The 16,006-nt window shown below is 41.3% G+C and overlaps 1 protein-coding gene across 1 annotated transcript in view; it reads left to right on the forward strand.

The window, feature by feature from the left end:
* Positions 1-16,006, forward strand: part of LOC146861181 (dynein axonemal heavy chain 11-like) — a 2,741,463-nt gene that overhangs the window by 2,208,178 nt on the left and 517,279 nt on the right. Inside the window, exon 55 of the mRNA XM_085646213.1 lies at positions 1,190-1,363. Coding sequence (XP_085502339.1) covers positions 1,190-1,363 — 174 coding nt within the window. The remainder of the gene's footprint in view (positions 1-1,189; positions 1,364-16,006) is intronic.

Here is a 16,006-nt window from a genome sequence, read left to right on the forward strand (position 1 = left end):
ACAAATTACAATAAAACATGTTATAAAGAAAGGGAAAATGCAGCATACTTTACCCGAATAATGAATAATCACCAGAGCCCCAAAACGTCTTCACAGCAACCATGGTTGATAGACCTAAATAAACAGGGCCAGGTTTTATTAAGAAGTCACGTAACACAAGTAAAGTTGATGCACTGCATTACGTGAAAGGGAAAGATCAGAACATCACCACATCTACTAAGATGTGATGCTGTTCTCTTCTCTCCCTACCCTGTCATACTTTTGGCAGCCTTGCACCAACACAGACACCCTTGCAGTAACACAGGAACCCTTGCCTTGTCTAAAGCATGCGTTTTGTACTGGAAGGATCCCTTCAAGTACAAAATGTATGCTTTAGGCCTTTCATACTTTGTATGTATGCTGTGCAATGCAGCACACAAGCAAAGGAGGAAAACCAAGGAGATGTGCCTGAATGAAAAAGGCATAGGATTTTTGCACAAATCCCCGCCCCGTATACAATTCTTTGTTGATAGGGATTTGCATCAAAACCAATGGGTGGTTGTATGGCCCATGCACCACTCATAAAATGTCTTATTGACTCAAAGTAATGCAAGGCAGCGCACTGGACAAATTTGCGTTTCTTTTGGATGCTATCCAACGCAAATCGATATTTGCGTTGTATCGTAAATCTCACCTTAACACTTTGCGTCAGCTTTGCGTTACACAGTGGAAGAAAATCTGAGGCCTAATCTTATATTGATGAGATTAGTGGATGGAAACGTAGAGATAATGTGTTAGGGAACTGTGCGGAGCAAGAACGGAGTCTTTTTCAAAAGAGTTAAGTCAGACATGGTTCTGAACAAGACTTAAGGGAATGGGCAAACTTGCCTGGTCGGCTGTTGCGCATAAGCTTTTGTAGAAGCATGACATATGGGCTGTTGTTTCCATTTTTGTGTATATTTTGTCGCAAGTGGCTGGTTCTTTGGTGCCTCTCCCCTCACATTACTATATGAATATACCATGCAAGGAAAGACTATACTTTTTTGAAAAAATATCTTGTTCATGGAAAATATCCTACCTATTTTTTGTTATTCTACTATTATTCTTTATGGTTAATTGGAAAATTGAAGCAAGAGCGAAGCAATTAATTAGGTCAAAGCTGTGATCAAATGACAATGTGCTAACGTTTTCTTTACTTTACATTTAACAGTCAGAAAACATCAGATGGGCACATTCTGTAGCCCAGTACCATGAACAGGAGGAAACGCTGTGTGGTGACGTACTTCTGACATCAGCTTTCATTTCCTATGCCGGCTCATTTTCAAAGAAGTATCGACAGGAACTTGTTGATAACCTATGGATGCCTTACCTGAGAAGCCAAAAGGTATTGTTGTTCCTATAGCTATAAAGGATTAGGTGTAAATAATGTCTTAGTACGAATAATTGCAAACTGCATTTGTCATAGACATCCATGCCAAGTCTTGGTTCGTACACCAAGCCCCATCCTGATGCAATGTTTCTGTTCACAGACAAAAACTGATACTTCAAGTCCCTTATTTCACCAAGGGCTAATCCATAGGAAGAAAATAGAGCAGCTTCAGGCAGCTAATGTCTGGTTAACCAACCTGCACCAAGACATCGCCTTGTATGGACACCAGTTTCTAGCTCGTGCCGCAGTCCTCCCAGTGGCGAGGAGGGCTGGTGCTTTTGCATGGCACTATAAAATATCAGCATCATGCTTACTTTTTCCTTCAGTTCTTTGGCTTTTTTTCATCTGGGTAAGTGAATTTTGACCCTCAGGAGATTCTTGACTCATGCCTCCCTCTGAATACACTTGGCAGAGAGTTCAAATAATAAAAGACACGTAAATCACATTAATCTGAAACCCACATGGGCTGCTAGTGGTGCACTCAATTGCCAAGTCCCAAGCCCTTCTGTCATTTTAAACATGGTTTTATTTAAGTGAAATCGCCTACTGAAGACCTTAACTTTCTTTAAGATTTATCCTTCTTAATTCGTCTAATTTTTTGGTAAAAGTACAACAAAGAGAACAAAATCCTTATACAATGAAGCCACTGAGGCATGGGTACTAAGTGGTCCCGTCCTCTACCACAAACATTTCCACCATGTCTTTTCCTGAGGCGCTTGCAGGGTTTTATGTTAGCTTATTGTCTGCGGTGAATAATACTGAGGATTTGGATATATATAATGGAGCTTTTTCGGAAGTACCATAAAAGCATTCTCCTTTCCAGAGGTGCACTTGAAAATGGTTTTCGTGGTAGGTGTGTGCACCCTTCTCTGGGTTGTCACTAGAGGTTCTATTCGAATCTTAGATTCTTATTACGAGTACCCTACATTTGGGTGCTGAGATACCAGGGGAGCCATATTCTCAGATTCTGCCCAATCCTCACAACTAAATTGAGGGATTATGGGTAATTTAATCTGGAACTGGGAATAACACATGGAACTAGTAATACTGAATCCAATTTCTCATATTTCTCCCATCCAGGAGAAATTACGAGCTCAAATCGGCACCCATGTCCCAACTACTTGGAGCGGGTTGTAAATGACTGTGTGTTGCGTGTTTTCGGGGCCGTGGTGTGTAGGGCGGGGGAGAAGAGGAGGTGAGGGAAGATTCAGGGGACGTGTTTGCTTCTCCCTCAGTTGTGCAGCAAGAGTTTGTGTTGAATTTGTTTATTAGCATTTAGAAAATATAATGGAGTAAAAGCAATAAAATACAGAAATGTGCAATATGATAACATAAATTACATTGGAAGTAATAAAAAAAGTTAAATATATATGAATTCATAAAGATGAAGACTGTATCATATTTAAGTACAGATAATACAATAATAAGATGTAAGAAGAATAAAATAATTCAGTTGTGTGTAAAACAATAAGCTATTTGATTGAAAAACTCTAATGACTTATGGTGAAATAGAAAGTACACTTAAAGCCAAAAAGAACAAAAACGTGATACGAAGTGAAACATAAAATTGCAAACAAGTAAGTGAGAGAAAAGCAGGAAATGTAAATAGAAAGATAGTGAAGAATAATAAAGGAAAGGCGCCAATGCAGTAAAAAAAAATATAAAAGAATAGAAAGTACAGTACAGAAAAGTATATAGGAAAATTGACCAAAGATAAAAAGGAAGAAATTGGAGGAAGCGAAATAAGAGCGGATTTAGGACAGGTTTTTAGTGTTGGTATGTAAATGCATGATAGTAAAGATGAGAAAAAGGGAAGAAGAGAAGAAAAGTAGAAGCAAGAGCAAAATAGAAAGAGAGAACAAGTTACGATACAGTGGAATCCACTATGGGGTGACCGAAATTGTCTATCACGAAGGATTATTCAGTTGTAAAAAGGGGGCCCAAATTTGATTAAATGATTGTGTCTGATCTTGCAAATTGTAGATAACTCTTTCATAAGAGGCAGTTTGAACCATAGCCACCAGCCAAGATTCAGGAGAGGGTGGCGTTGAAGATTTCCATTGCCGTAGTATACATATTTTAGCTGTGGTTAGAGCGATATATAAAAGACGGCATTGAGGCTTGGTAAGGTGTGGTAAAGTTCGTAAATCATGCAGAAGAACAATGGCTGGTGTTAACGGTAAATCCAAAGCAGAGTGTGTTGTAAAATCTGACCTATGTAAGATCATTAGGACTGGATGATAGGGCAAGAACAGAGGGTGTGGACTATGTCACAACCAGAAGTAGCACCTCTCCAACAATTAGTATGAGGAAGAAGTCCAGCTTTATGCAGTTTTGATGCCAATGCCAGTCATGTAAAATCTTGAATAAGCAAAATTTCTGTCACCCTTCTCTGACTCCTCTGGTTAAGGTTTCCAGAAGAGTAAGCCAGTCTTCATCGTCATATGTAAGTAAAAGGCGTGTTTGCTATTTGAGACGAAGAGCACATGATAAGGGTTGGGAGAATAAATGAAATGTGAATATTTTATATAAACCAGAAATGACCTCTTTATGAGTCCCCCAAGTATATAGATAGGATGAGATTGGTGAAGGTTTGAGAGACCATGGACATGCCCTCAAGGCTTTGGTAAGACAGAGATGAAGTTGAGTATAATTCATAAATTGATACGACGAAAGACCAAATTCTTCAGCTAATTCGGAAAGGGTTTAAGTTCACCAGCATGTAGAAGTTGATCTAGAGTAGAAATACCCGCCTGTTTCCATTGGGGCCAGGAGATGGTTTTTCCCTTGACACGTATGGCAGTATTGTTCCAAATTGGAGCTTTAATATGAATGCGTAGGTTAGAATCTAAAAGGCGATGAGCTCTCTGCCACGTTTTACGCGTTGAAGCCAATAGTGGATTGCGAGGGTCTTGGAGACTAGCACCTGTGGTATAAAGAACTGAGAGACCAGGTTCAGCGGATAGTAAATGATGCTCTATGTGCACCCATTGTGGTGTATGAGAATTATCTTGCAGCATGTATATGATTTGTGATAATTGCAATGCCAAATGGTAGTGTTCTATGGATGGGAGACTTAGACCTCCATGAGAATGATGTGCTTTCAGTTTTTGCATAGCTAGCCAGATAAAGGATTTAATTTTAGGATCTATAAGGCGTTGGGAGGATAAAAGTATGTGAAGGGGAGCATACCAAGAGTATAAAGGAAACGTGAGAGTGTGATCATCTTTACAGCTTGAACCCATCCCCACATAGATAATCCTAATATTTTCCATTTGTCAAAATCCTGCTGCATCTGTGTGATCAGAGGGCTGAGATTATCTGCAACCATTCCAATCGTTCCCTTGTTTACTAAGATACCAAGATATTTTAGCTGTGAGGGTTTCCAGTGGAAGGGAAAGTCCTGAATGACTGATATAGTAGTACCATCGGATGTTGGAAGTACTTCACTCTTATCCCAGTTAATTTTATAACCAGAAATAGAGGAGAATCCCTCTATGGTTTGAAGCAATGAGGGCAGAGAATGCGATAAATGAGTAATAGTGAGTAATATGCCATCAGCATACAGGTACATTTTGGAGCTCCCCACTGGAAGAGAGATGCCTGAAATATCAGTTGACTGACAAATTGCTGCTGTTAAAGGTTCTAAAGCAAGAACGAATAAAAGAGAGGATAGGGGACAACCTTGACGTGTTCCTCTAGAAATTGGAAAGGGGTCTGAAAGGAAACCTTCACAATTCACTTGAGCGGAAGGTTGTTGGTATAATAATTGTACTTTTTGTATAAATTGGGACCCTAAACCAAATTTTTCCAATATATGAAAAAGATAAGGCCATTCCACTCGATCAAATGCCTTTTCGGCATCAAGAGACAGAGCCAATGCATCATTCTGAAGATATTTGGCGGAGTGGAGTGTATGTGCCAAAGTACGCTGATGTTTTCTAGAGGAACGTCCAGGTATAAATCCCACTTGGGTGTGATGAATTAAAGAAGGCAAGACTTTACACAGGCGATATGTGAGGATACTAGCAAGTATTTTGACATCCCAATTAAGAAGAGATATGGGTCTATAGCTACTACAAATTAATGGATCTTTGCCCGGTTTAGGGAGGACTGCAATGATCGCTTTATTAGATATACAGATGAGGGAGTTTGTGTTGCTTGCTGCCTGAAAAGCAGCATAGAGACTGTCAATTATTTATGTACCTGACCAGCAATAGAATTCTGCAGGAAAACCATCATCTCCTGGGGCTCTGTGATATGGGAGCTTAGTTATTTCTTGTGAGATTTCTTCTTTAGTAATGTCTCCTTCAAAAAGTGTTCTGTCTTCGTCAGACAGAGAAGGGAGATTTACTTGAGAAAGAAAAGAAAGCATTTTTTTGTGGTCTATTTGTGCGTCTGGGGTATATAATGATTGATAGTAAGAAGCAAATTTATTGACAATATCCTGTGGACGAGTTAACATATTTCCACCATATGTTATAATGGCAGGAATAGTCATTGCAACCTCTTGTTATCGCAATTGGGCCGCTAGGAGTCGCCCTGCCTTCTCCCCTTGTTCATAATGACGTTCTTTCATCTTTTGTAAAGCATACTCAGCTTTGGATGTAAAAAGGCTGTTCAATGCCATGCGTGCCTGCTCTTGGGACTTACGATGTTGAAAGAGAGGTGTTTTAGTATATAATTGAGTGAACATTTCAATATCCTGTTCTAACTCTTTCTGTCGAGTAGCATTTTGTTTATTGGCCCGTGCCGCATCTTTCATAAGTTGACCCCTGATGGTAGCTTTGGCTGCAGCCCATAGAGTTCTGCTTGAATGCACAGATCCGTGATTAAGGGAAAGATATGTATGAAGATGGGTTTGAAGCTGTGTTTTTCCGAGAGAAGTTTTATAGCACTGAATATTCATCCTCCAAGGTTTGCGTCCCGGTGTTGTCAGGCCTGTCTGAAGGGATAACAAAACTGGAGAATGATCAGAGATTGATGCTTCTAAAATTTGAGATTTATGAACTAACTGAACTGCCCTTTGTGAGATTAAGAAATAATCCAGTCTGGAAAAAGTACCATGAGTGGGAGAAACAAAGGAATATTCAGTAGCAGTCGGATGTGAAAGGCCCCAATGATCAATTAGACCATGATCTTCAATAATATCGCCCATAAGAGCTCTGTCCGCTGCATTATTCTTGTCAAGAGGGCCTGTTTTGTCGAGCACTGACTCTCTAACTGAAGAAAAAATTGAAGAAGATTTTTTTTTTTTTACCCGTTGGGGCATAAACAGAACCTATGCAAAGATGTGCATCGGCGATGCGCAGTTTTACAAACACGTGTTTGCCATCTGGATCTTCCCAAGTTTTTGAGATTGTGACTGGTAAAGATTTACGGATCAAAATTGCCACTCCACATTTACGAACGGGGGTAGTATCTGAGGATCTGTCTGTATGACTACTGCTGTGATAGACTTTACCCACCCATTCTCTGCGTATCTTTTCAGATTCTGATGGTGCAAAATGAGTTTCCTGAAGGAGAGCCATGTCTACTCTTTTTGAATTCAGATAGGCAAGAACTTTTTTCCTTTTAATATAGTGAAGTAAAGAACAAATGCAAGACTTATTAAGTGATTAATCCAAGGTGTGATGTAAGAGAAAAGGGGAGAGGATAGGGAAAGGGGAAGAGAGGGAGTATTAATAGGATAACGTTTAGTATAAGGAAATCTAGTAGAAGATAGGAATCTAAAGAAAAAAAAAGAAGAAGAACTTTAGCCATGGGTCTGGGCTCACTAGAGCACCGCCGCGGGTAGGACCTCCACCAGGAGGGTTGAAACATGGTGAGGATTATATAAGAGAAACGAAAGAATCTGAACGGCCAAGTGTGTGTAAAGAAGAGGTAAAGAGCCAAGTATATAGAAGAATGAGCGCTGAAAGGTAAGAGACATAGGTTAATAGAATACAGCAAGATATATAAAAATATATACATGAATACAATATCGCCTAAATACAAACCAAAATACAGAATAAGCTATTGATTATTAATAACTGTAAATAACATTCATTAAAGAGTAAATATGCGCATATGAAATAGAGTAAAGTAAAGCTGATACAAGTATAGGTAGAAAAAGACGTATCATATTAGAAAGAATCATTAATATAAATTTATATATGAATCAAAGTATAGATAATATAAATATAGACGATCTATAATTTTAAGAATATAGAAAAAAATTAAGGAAGAACTAATAAAATACAAATATATATATTAAAATATGTAGTAATCCATGAACGTAGAAATATATAAAAAGATGCAATAATCCATGAATGTATAAGTAAAGGCATAAAATGTGCAACTATTAATTGATAAGTTATAATATATGCATAAATAGATATATATATCATAAAATAGGTAAAATTTAAGAACAATGTAGTTATAAACATAGATGTTATCTAATATATAATAATAACATGGATAATAGGAAATAGTAAAAGGAAAATAGTGAATCTAAGAAGGTGTGAAGGGACACAGTGAAACACCTAAATTTCTAATTTATAGAGAAAAGTAAATAAACTACTTATTGAAAGTGAAATAATAAACCTTAAATACTTAATATCGAATATAATAGATGCAAGTAAAATCTAGTAATGCATTGCAATAAAAAATATGTAATAAATAATTCTATAACTGTCCTAGGTTGAGAAACAATTGTGCAGAGAAGGCAGATAGCCCCCGTTATAGAAGGGAGACTCTTTTTGTGTAAAGAAGACATGAACCACACCATTAGTGAAATTGGACTGGTATCAAGGTCATTCTTCATCTGAAGCAGATTTTATAGGAGAATGGGATTTTTCCATATGTTGATTCTGCGTGAAAGTAGATACTGTTTGGAGGGCAGAGAGTTTGTCCTCATATGTCCTATGTGAGCGCTCACTGTCTCTGCTACGATGACGAACTTCACTAGTGCCGCGGCGATGAGTATTTGATGCCTGTTGAAGATGTTGAGAACTGTGAAGAGACTGTGTAATGGGGAAATGTTGTATGTCCATTTCCTGAACATGTAAATCATCAATAAAGTGTCGTAGATCTGCAGGATTATAAAAATCTTTTGATTCGCCATTTTTAGTGATGCGGAATCGGGCAGGATCAAACAAACCATATTTGATTTGCATCTTCCGTAACTGCGGCCGCATGGAGAGGAAAGCCATTCGTCTTTCATTAGTTTCTCGTGAGAAGTCATCCGCAATGCGTATTTCATGCCCATCATAAATATACGAGCCTTGTGAGCATGCTGCCATTAAGATTTTTCATACTTGTTTGTGTCGTAAGAAGCAAGCGATTAGAGGTCGCGGTCTGGAATCTGATATAACACGTGGAGGACCAATGCGATGAGCACGTTGAATTTCAAGCACTTGAGTGAAGGTGAGTCCCAGAAGCTTAGGAAGAACGTTGCATAAAAAGAGTCTAGCATTCTGATCCTCAATCTTTTCAGGAAAGTCAAAAAAGCGAATATTGTATCGCCGGCTGTGGTCTTCTAAATCAACCAGCTTGCTGCGAAGAAGGGAGAGATCGTGATCGTCATAATGCATGGAGTCAATCCTGTGTTCCATCGTTGTTAACCGTTGGTCCAATCTGTCTATTTTAGTGGTAAATTGAACAATATCTGTTCGAATAGATTTGGTTTCCGGGGTGAGGGTAGAAATATTAGCGTCCATTTCTGTTAAACGAGAACTGATATTTGATATTTCGTGCAGAATACGGTCCATAGTGTCTCCTGACATTGTAGAGGAAGTAGCCAAACACGAGGGGGTCACCGACGGAGCTGAAGATTTTACACCCACACAATGTGGCTGTTTAAGGACATCTGCAAAAAGAGGTTGTTTGGAGTTTTTGTTGTTGTGCTTTTGATTAGGCATCTGAAGACCGTCTGCGGTAGAGTAAAAGTATACTAATAACAATAGTAGTAGTGTAAAACCGCTATGTTGAAATAAAGCAGTGGTTAATTCTGACAAAGTAGGTATACATAATATATGGAAACCAGGGAGAAAACAGTAATGAGGTAATAAGCTGTTACATAAGCAAAGAGTCCTGGAAATCACAAGTAAAGGTGGCCTTTGTATATGCGTGAAAGGCACTGAATTTTCACTTTGTTAAAAACCACTATAATAGTATTAACATATTCAACGCAAAATTATGTAATAGAAGCAAATCATATCAATATGTTGCAGTTGTTTTGCAAAGTGAAAAAGCGCAAATAGCTGGAAAAAGGTATCGCATACCAAAAACCCATAAGCATCAAAGTTAATAAAGCACAGCAGGAGACAATATTAGTAGCTCTGTTGATAGTAAAGCATTGCATGTACAACAAGCTGGTGGCAAAAGACGATGTATGTATGCTCCAGAAAGGTATGGGAAAGCTGCTCAGAGTCACAACAGCGTTGTTTGCTTGAGGCTGCGAGGAGACTTTACCAGTGTGTCAGAATATAATGTTCAGTTTCCTCAAAGAAGCTAATTAATAGTAGCGACACAGCCAATGCAAAATTATATAGCAGTATTAGGTCAGAATAAAGCACATGAGGAGACACTGTGAATACTATAGGTCGTGAAAAAACTAAAAAATCTCAGAAATGTTGAATTGCAGTGACTTCAAAAGAGTCTGTTAAAAATAAGGCAGCATGTGAAAACTCCAGAGCGATATATATACTAGAGAGAAAAATATTTCCTGTTCAAAAGCTGCTGGTAAAAGACGATGTTTGTAGGCTCCAGAGAAGCATGGAAAATGCTGCCTAGAGACACCACAGCTTGCTGACAGAAGATGAATTAGGGAAACGCCAGAGAAGCATGGGAAAAGGTGTCTCAAGTTACCACAGCGTCATACAAGTGAGTTGATGAAGAGGCCTTACCAGCATAGCAGAAGGGGCGGAGGTCAAAGTAAATGTTAGTTCAGCGTCGCATTCGCTGATAAGGGCCTCACAGAAGTAAAGAATGGCGCGCGCCAGCCACGCAAGATTCCACTGTCTGAAAAGGCCCAGTGTGCGTCCTGTGAGGAGAAGAGTGACTTGTCAAAAATGGGCAGTAGACGAGTGCGGAAACTCGTAAGAATTAGCTCGGCTGTCGCCGCCACATTCCACCGTTCAGAAGCGCCGACCTCGGGACCCAGATGCATTATGGAAAGCAGTGTCTCCGTCGGAAGGACCGTCCCGAGCAGAGCTCAGTTCTCAGGCGGCCATCTTCCTGCGTGGCCAGACCACGCCCCCCACGCAGCAAGAGTTTGGGCAGGGGGACCAGGCACAGAAGCTGCCCTCATTCTCTGCAGCACTGTGCAAAAAACTGGATCCAGTGTCTCTGAGCCTGGAATTACTTTGCCTGATATTTTCAGACCCAGTATTTCTGGACCCAGAAAATTCATAGAATGGTACAGAGTAATCTGATCTCTGGGCATACGACTCCAGAACACTTGTAAGGAGTGTTCTACTCTTCTTCTTGGCTCAGAACCACAATAGCAAGTCTATGGCATCATAATTGGAGAATTACCAGTAAACCTTGCCCTTCAAACCTGTGCAAAAGTAATAGTCTAAGCAGTAGTCAATGTCATACAGCAAGATGAACCCTTGCTACAGGGAGGAAATGTGAGGGGATAAACTGAGGCACAAGATGTCTTCCAGCTTCATATTTTTGGCATCTCACCCAACAAGACTAGCCCTCTGGCCTCTGATCATGAAGTAGTTTTCCTGGGCCATCTCCTTGTGATGAAGACATTTGTGACAAATCTCTTCTTTTTTCAGAGGTTTAGGATTCAGAAACCTAACCTCCTTGGTTTCTGCAGTGCATGTACCTGGAGAGAAGCTTAACTGGAAGAGCTGCACATTATTGGAGAGTATTCACCCGATTGCTCCCTCTCGTAAGTGTTAGAGAATCTTAACAATATTGGACTTAAGAGTGATCTGACAAGACCTCTGCTGTAGCGCCACTGGACCCACTTACTTGAATCTTAAGTTTATCTGGCACTACACCTCAGTATCATTTACTTGGTTCTCCGATGGATCTTGAACCGTGCTGAGAGGGGTCGGGCATAGGGGATCCAATCCAGCTATTCAATGAGGTCCAGGAATTGGTTAACTGACTTATAAGCTAGTAATTAGATTCATGTATATGACTCTCAATATTGCACTATACAGGTACAGAATTATTACTGCTAAACCAAATCTACTGAAGAAATTTAGACGAGCTAGGTTCATACAAACAATTAGCTCAGTTAAAGCTATACAAAATAGTAACATTAGGACCTGTTGACTAGAGACCTCTCTGTTAGGAATCCCATCACTCATTAAGACTATGGAAATGCACAATCAATTATAGGAGACTAGTGATTGAGACACGGAAACAGGATTATAAATGGTTAGATCTTATCAGTGTCATTAGCAAGTAAATACACCAATATCAGGCATTAAGAGTTAAGAGTACCGAATAAACAAACTGATCACTTTGGGACACCAATTACCAAAGTTCTAGAAGGAGAATTCAGGAAAGGACATGGATCATGTCGGCTCAAAGATTCTCTCCCCTGGGGAAAGATGTCCGGGAATAGGGCACACAGCGTATGCTTCAGCCAAGAGTGTTCGCGAGTTTGCAAAGGAGCACGGTCTTCCGTGGAAAGACATCAAAAAGTGGCAAAAGTGGCAAATTTCTATTCACTCCAAAGCATGATATAATTTCTGAAGTTCCGGGGTGACACCTCCTGGGTCACCTCATTTGATCAGATCCCTCAGTCCATTGGTCAGTTCGTATAGGATGATCGTCATCCAGCATAAAGAAGACACATTTTTATGCAGAGGGTAGAAATCATCACGTACGCTGTCAAAGTATTCAAAATGTATAATTACAAACAATCAGCTTTCATTAAAGGTACATGAGTGAGTTGAAAAGGGCAATTTCTCATGGCAGATGTTTCCATTGTATCAATTTAGTTGGGACTAGTCCGGGTATGTGCATGGGAACTTGTCTTCGGAAACACAGTTCATCACGCACTGCAAATTTATGAGACCTTCTCATGAGAACAGAATCGAGTACGAGAAAGAAGATGCAAGCCTAGCATGAATTCAGTTCAGGATGTACAAGATATAATTTATTAGGAATATATTTTCTATTCTAAAGTTGAATATCTATATTCTTTCTAAAGTCTAGGTAGTTTATAAAGCCTTTGAATTCCATTGCAAATTGCCCATGTAACTATGGCACATTACCGCATTTCAAAGGTACTAACATATACAACAATTCCAAAATGTAAGACTACTGCATCATTTCTAGGAATTCTCATTAGTACATGTATGAAGACCATTAACGTTCAGTGAAATTGGAATTAACATTTACATGCAACATTGTTTCTTTTTCTTGGTTGATGCATCTTTAACATGAGCAAGAATAGTATTAAAGCAACTCTTCAATAATTATTCATAAAGTTATCTTATTTACATTTAGTTCTGTTATCATTATCCAAAGAAGACTGGTTAATAAACTTCTACCACACGTGAGTCATCACTTTCACATTTCTATTTCAGGTTAAAAGAATACCATGGAATCTCAGTCAACACAAACCTATGTTATTCAAATGAGCAATTCATGTCTAATCTACTCTTTTCTGGATGCTTTTAAGATGCAGTAATTAGGTTTCTTTTATTAACTTGTTCTCAAGACTCTTCAATGTAAATGAGCACCAATTGGGAATGTTTGTCATTTTCTTTTAAAAGGTTTCAAAATGTGGTTTTATACGTCAAGTAGGGATTCAGCAGTTTATCTGCTTTATCACCTCCTGTGGCATTACAATTTCTCTCAGCCCCGCCTTCAACATTGGGGGGTATATTCAAAAGAACGTGTGATAACTACCACAAGATTAGCATAACGCAAATTTCAATATCGCAGCCTATCACGGGAAAATAACCCTGTGTCAACATGGAATTCACAACACGGCGGTACTATGTGATAGCTTGCCGAAAACGTGGACAATGTCGGCGATACAACCACCCCGACGGAGATAAAAACACAAACCACAACACCACAAAACCTGGGATGAGGAAAGCAGGTATAAGCAGTGCAAGGGCAGCAATACCCACGCGCAATGCGTGAACAAGCACAAGAACAGCATACAGAAAATGCCACTGAACAAAATACAGCAACAGCGGAGTACCACGGATGCACCCTGGCCAACTGCAGAGGACAACATGCACATCAAAACATCCAAGAACCGTGGAAGGACAGAACCGACAGGCACACCGCATGAAAGAGATCAGTGGCAGATAAATCAGAGCCGCAGGAGCGACACACCCACCGTGCAGTTTATGCACATAAGCAGGAGTGCACCTCCACATTGGCAACATCCCGGTACAAACAGCAACCCCTCCACAACTGAAAACAGGACACAACTGGATCGGCAAATGTGCACAACCAGGCAAATCACATCTGTAACCCCAGGGATATGTAACATGACAATGCACAATTCCAACCTGTAACTTGCAAATATGTTTTATTCACACATGCAGTGCAATTGGACATCTACTACTGTCCCATGATTGCTCGGACGGACACAATGTGACGTGCTCATGAGAAGTAGGTGTCAATGATGTAGTTCCTATGGGCCATTCCTGCCGCAGCTGCAGTGGGATGTGGGCCACCAGCCCCATCACCATCATCATCGACCGATACCTCTGGAACATGGGGCCCTGGTGCGAACACAGATGTTGTGCAACACATAACATGCAACGATCATCTTGCACACGATGTCCGGGCTGTACAGGAGCTTTCCACCTGTGCCATCCAGGCACCTGAAACGTGACTTCAACACGCCAAATGTGAATTCAACGATGCCCCTGGTGCGTATGTGGGCCGCATTGTACTGCCTCTGGGCGGGTGTGTTCGGGTTCCGGAGGAGTGTCATCATCCAAGGACAGAGTGCATATCTTTGATCACCTTTGACAGTGCAGGGAGAAAATAGTCAATACTTGGTTCAGCCGGATGTGATGGCAGGCCCACCAATTCAGTGACGCCTGTGCTGGCTGTGTGTAGGGTGAGTGTAAGCCAGCCCTCAGGGAGTAGCTGAAACTGGCAACTGCACCAACAGTCATCAGGGACTCAGACATGCAATGTCAGAATCACAAGCGGGGATGACTCGAGTTGCACAGGGCCAGTGGCCCTGGATGCACAGCGGCCGCCACGGGCCCACCGCCACGGGATGCTGAGCTGCGGGAGAATGGGGTAGGGTCATGAGGGCAGAGCAGTGCCTCACATGTGTCATGGCTGCATTTCGCATCTTCACACGTCCGGCCATTGTGTGGCTTTGGTGCCATGAAATGTCTGTATTGGGTGCAGGGGTAGCCCAGGATGACCATGGAGTGGTGTAGTCGTGTCTCATAGGTGGTCGTGTAGTCTGACTTGTCGAATGTGGCTTGGTCACATGTGCATCCCCACAGATGTGCTTTGTGCTTTGGTGGCTGTGGTATGTGTGGTGTGTTGATTTGGTACTTACCAACAAGCAGTCCCGTTCAATATATGCCATCCTGGAAGTGCTGGTTGATGATGGACTGTCGGAAGATGAAGGAATCATGTACACTGCCTGGGTAGTTGGCGACGACATTGGTGATCCACTATTGCCTGCATTTTGATGGAATGCGTGTTCTTTCTGTTGCATTACTGGTGTGCAGTATCCGCAGGGAGCACAAGTGGAACATGTGTGCAGTCAATTGCCCCCAACATGGCCGGGAATCCAGCTATGGTGTAGAAGCCTTGCTTTGTCTCCAGCTGTTCCTGCGCAGTGTTGGGCAAGTGAAGGTACTGAGGTATGAAGCTGAAGATGGCATCCAGGACAGGTGTGAGGAACTTTGAAAGGGCTGGCTGTGAGACTCCTCCAACTCTGGCAGTTGTTGGTTGGAATGTCCCAGAGGCCAACAGGTGCAGCACAGCCAGCAACTTTGTCTGTGGTGGGATGTTGGTTCTCCACTGTGTTGGGACCGTCAGCCTGTGGGCGATGTGGGTCATGATGCGGAGAATGGTTGTCCTTTTGAGCCTGTAGTGGACAATGACTTCCGCGGGTGTTAGGTCTGTGAGAGTGGTGCGTTTTCAGTAGGTCCGCTGTCTTACTCTACGCTGCCTCTGTGGTAGTCCTGGGAGGGTGGCGGAACCGGGTCTGGGGGTGGTGGCGGTCCTGGGTGTGGTGGCGGTGGGTGTTGTGGCCCTGTGGGGCCCCGAGCTGCATGATGAGTAGCTCCATGGCGTTGTTTGATCTTTGGGTGTGGCTGTGTGTGGGGCTCCGTTGCCTACTGCAGGTAGTCGTCCATCTTTACACCTGCTTGAGGCAGGTGTTAAATACCTGTGGCCACCGCGGCTTATCGCCTGTTTTTGGTTCACTTAGAAGTTCTGTCAGTTCATTCTGAAAGTGGTGTTGTTGTTTTTTCATGTGCTTTTGCACGGGAACACCTACTCTGCATCTCATTAGAGTTAGTTTGTGGTGTCCCAGTGGTGTTAGATTCTGGGGCAGTTATCGCGGGAATACAGGCGTTGTCTGCAGTTTGCACCTGCTTGTGAATGGGTGGTAAATCTATCTCCACTCTTGTTGCGTTAAGG

Source organism: Triturus cristatus, chromosome 3_1 (assembly GCF_964204655.1).
Source record: "Triturus cristatus chromosome 3_1, aTriCri1.1, whole genome shotgun sequence".
NCBI lineage: Eukaryota > Metazoa > Chordata > Amphibia > Caudata > Salamandridae > Triturus > Triturus cristatus.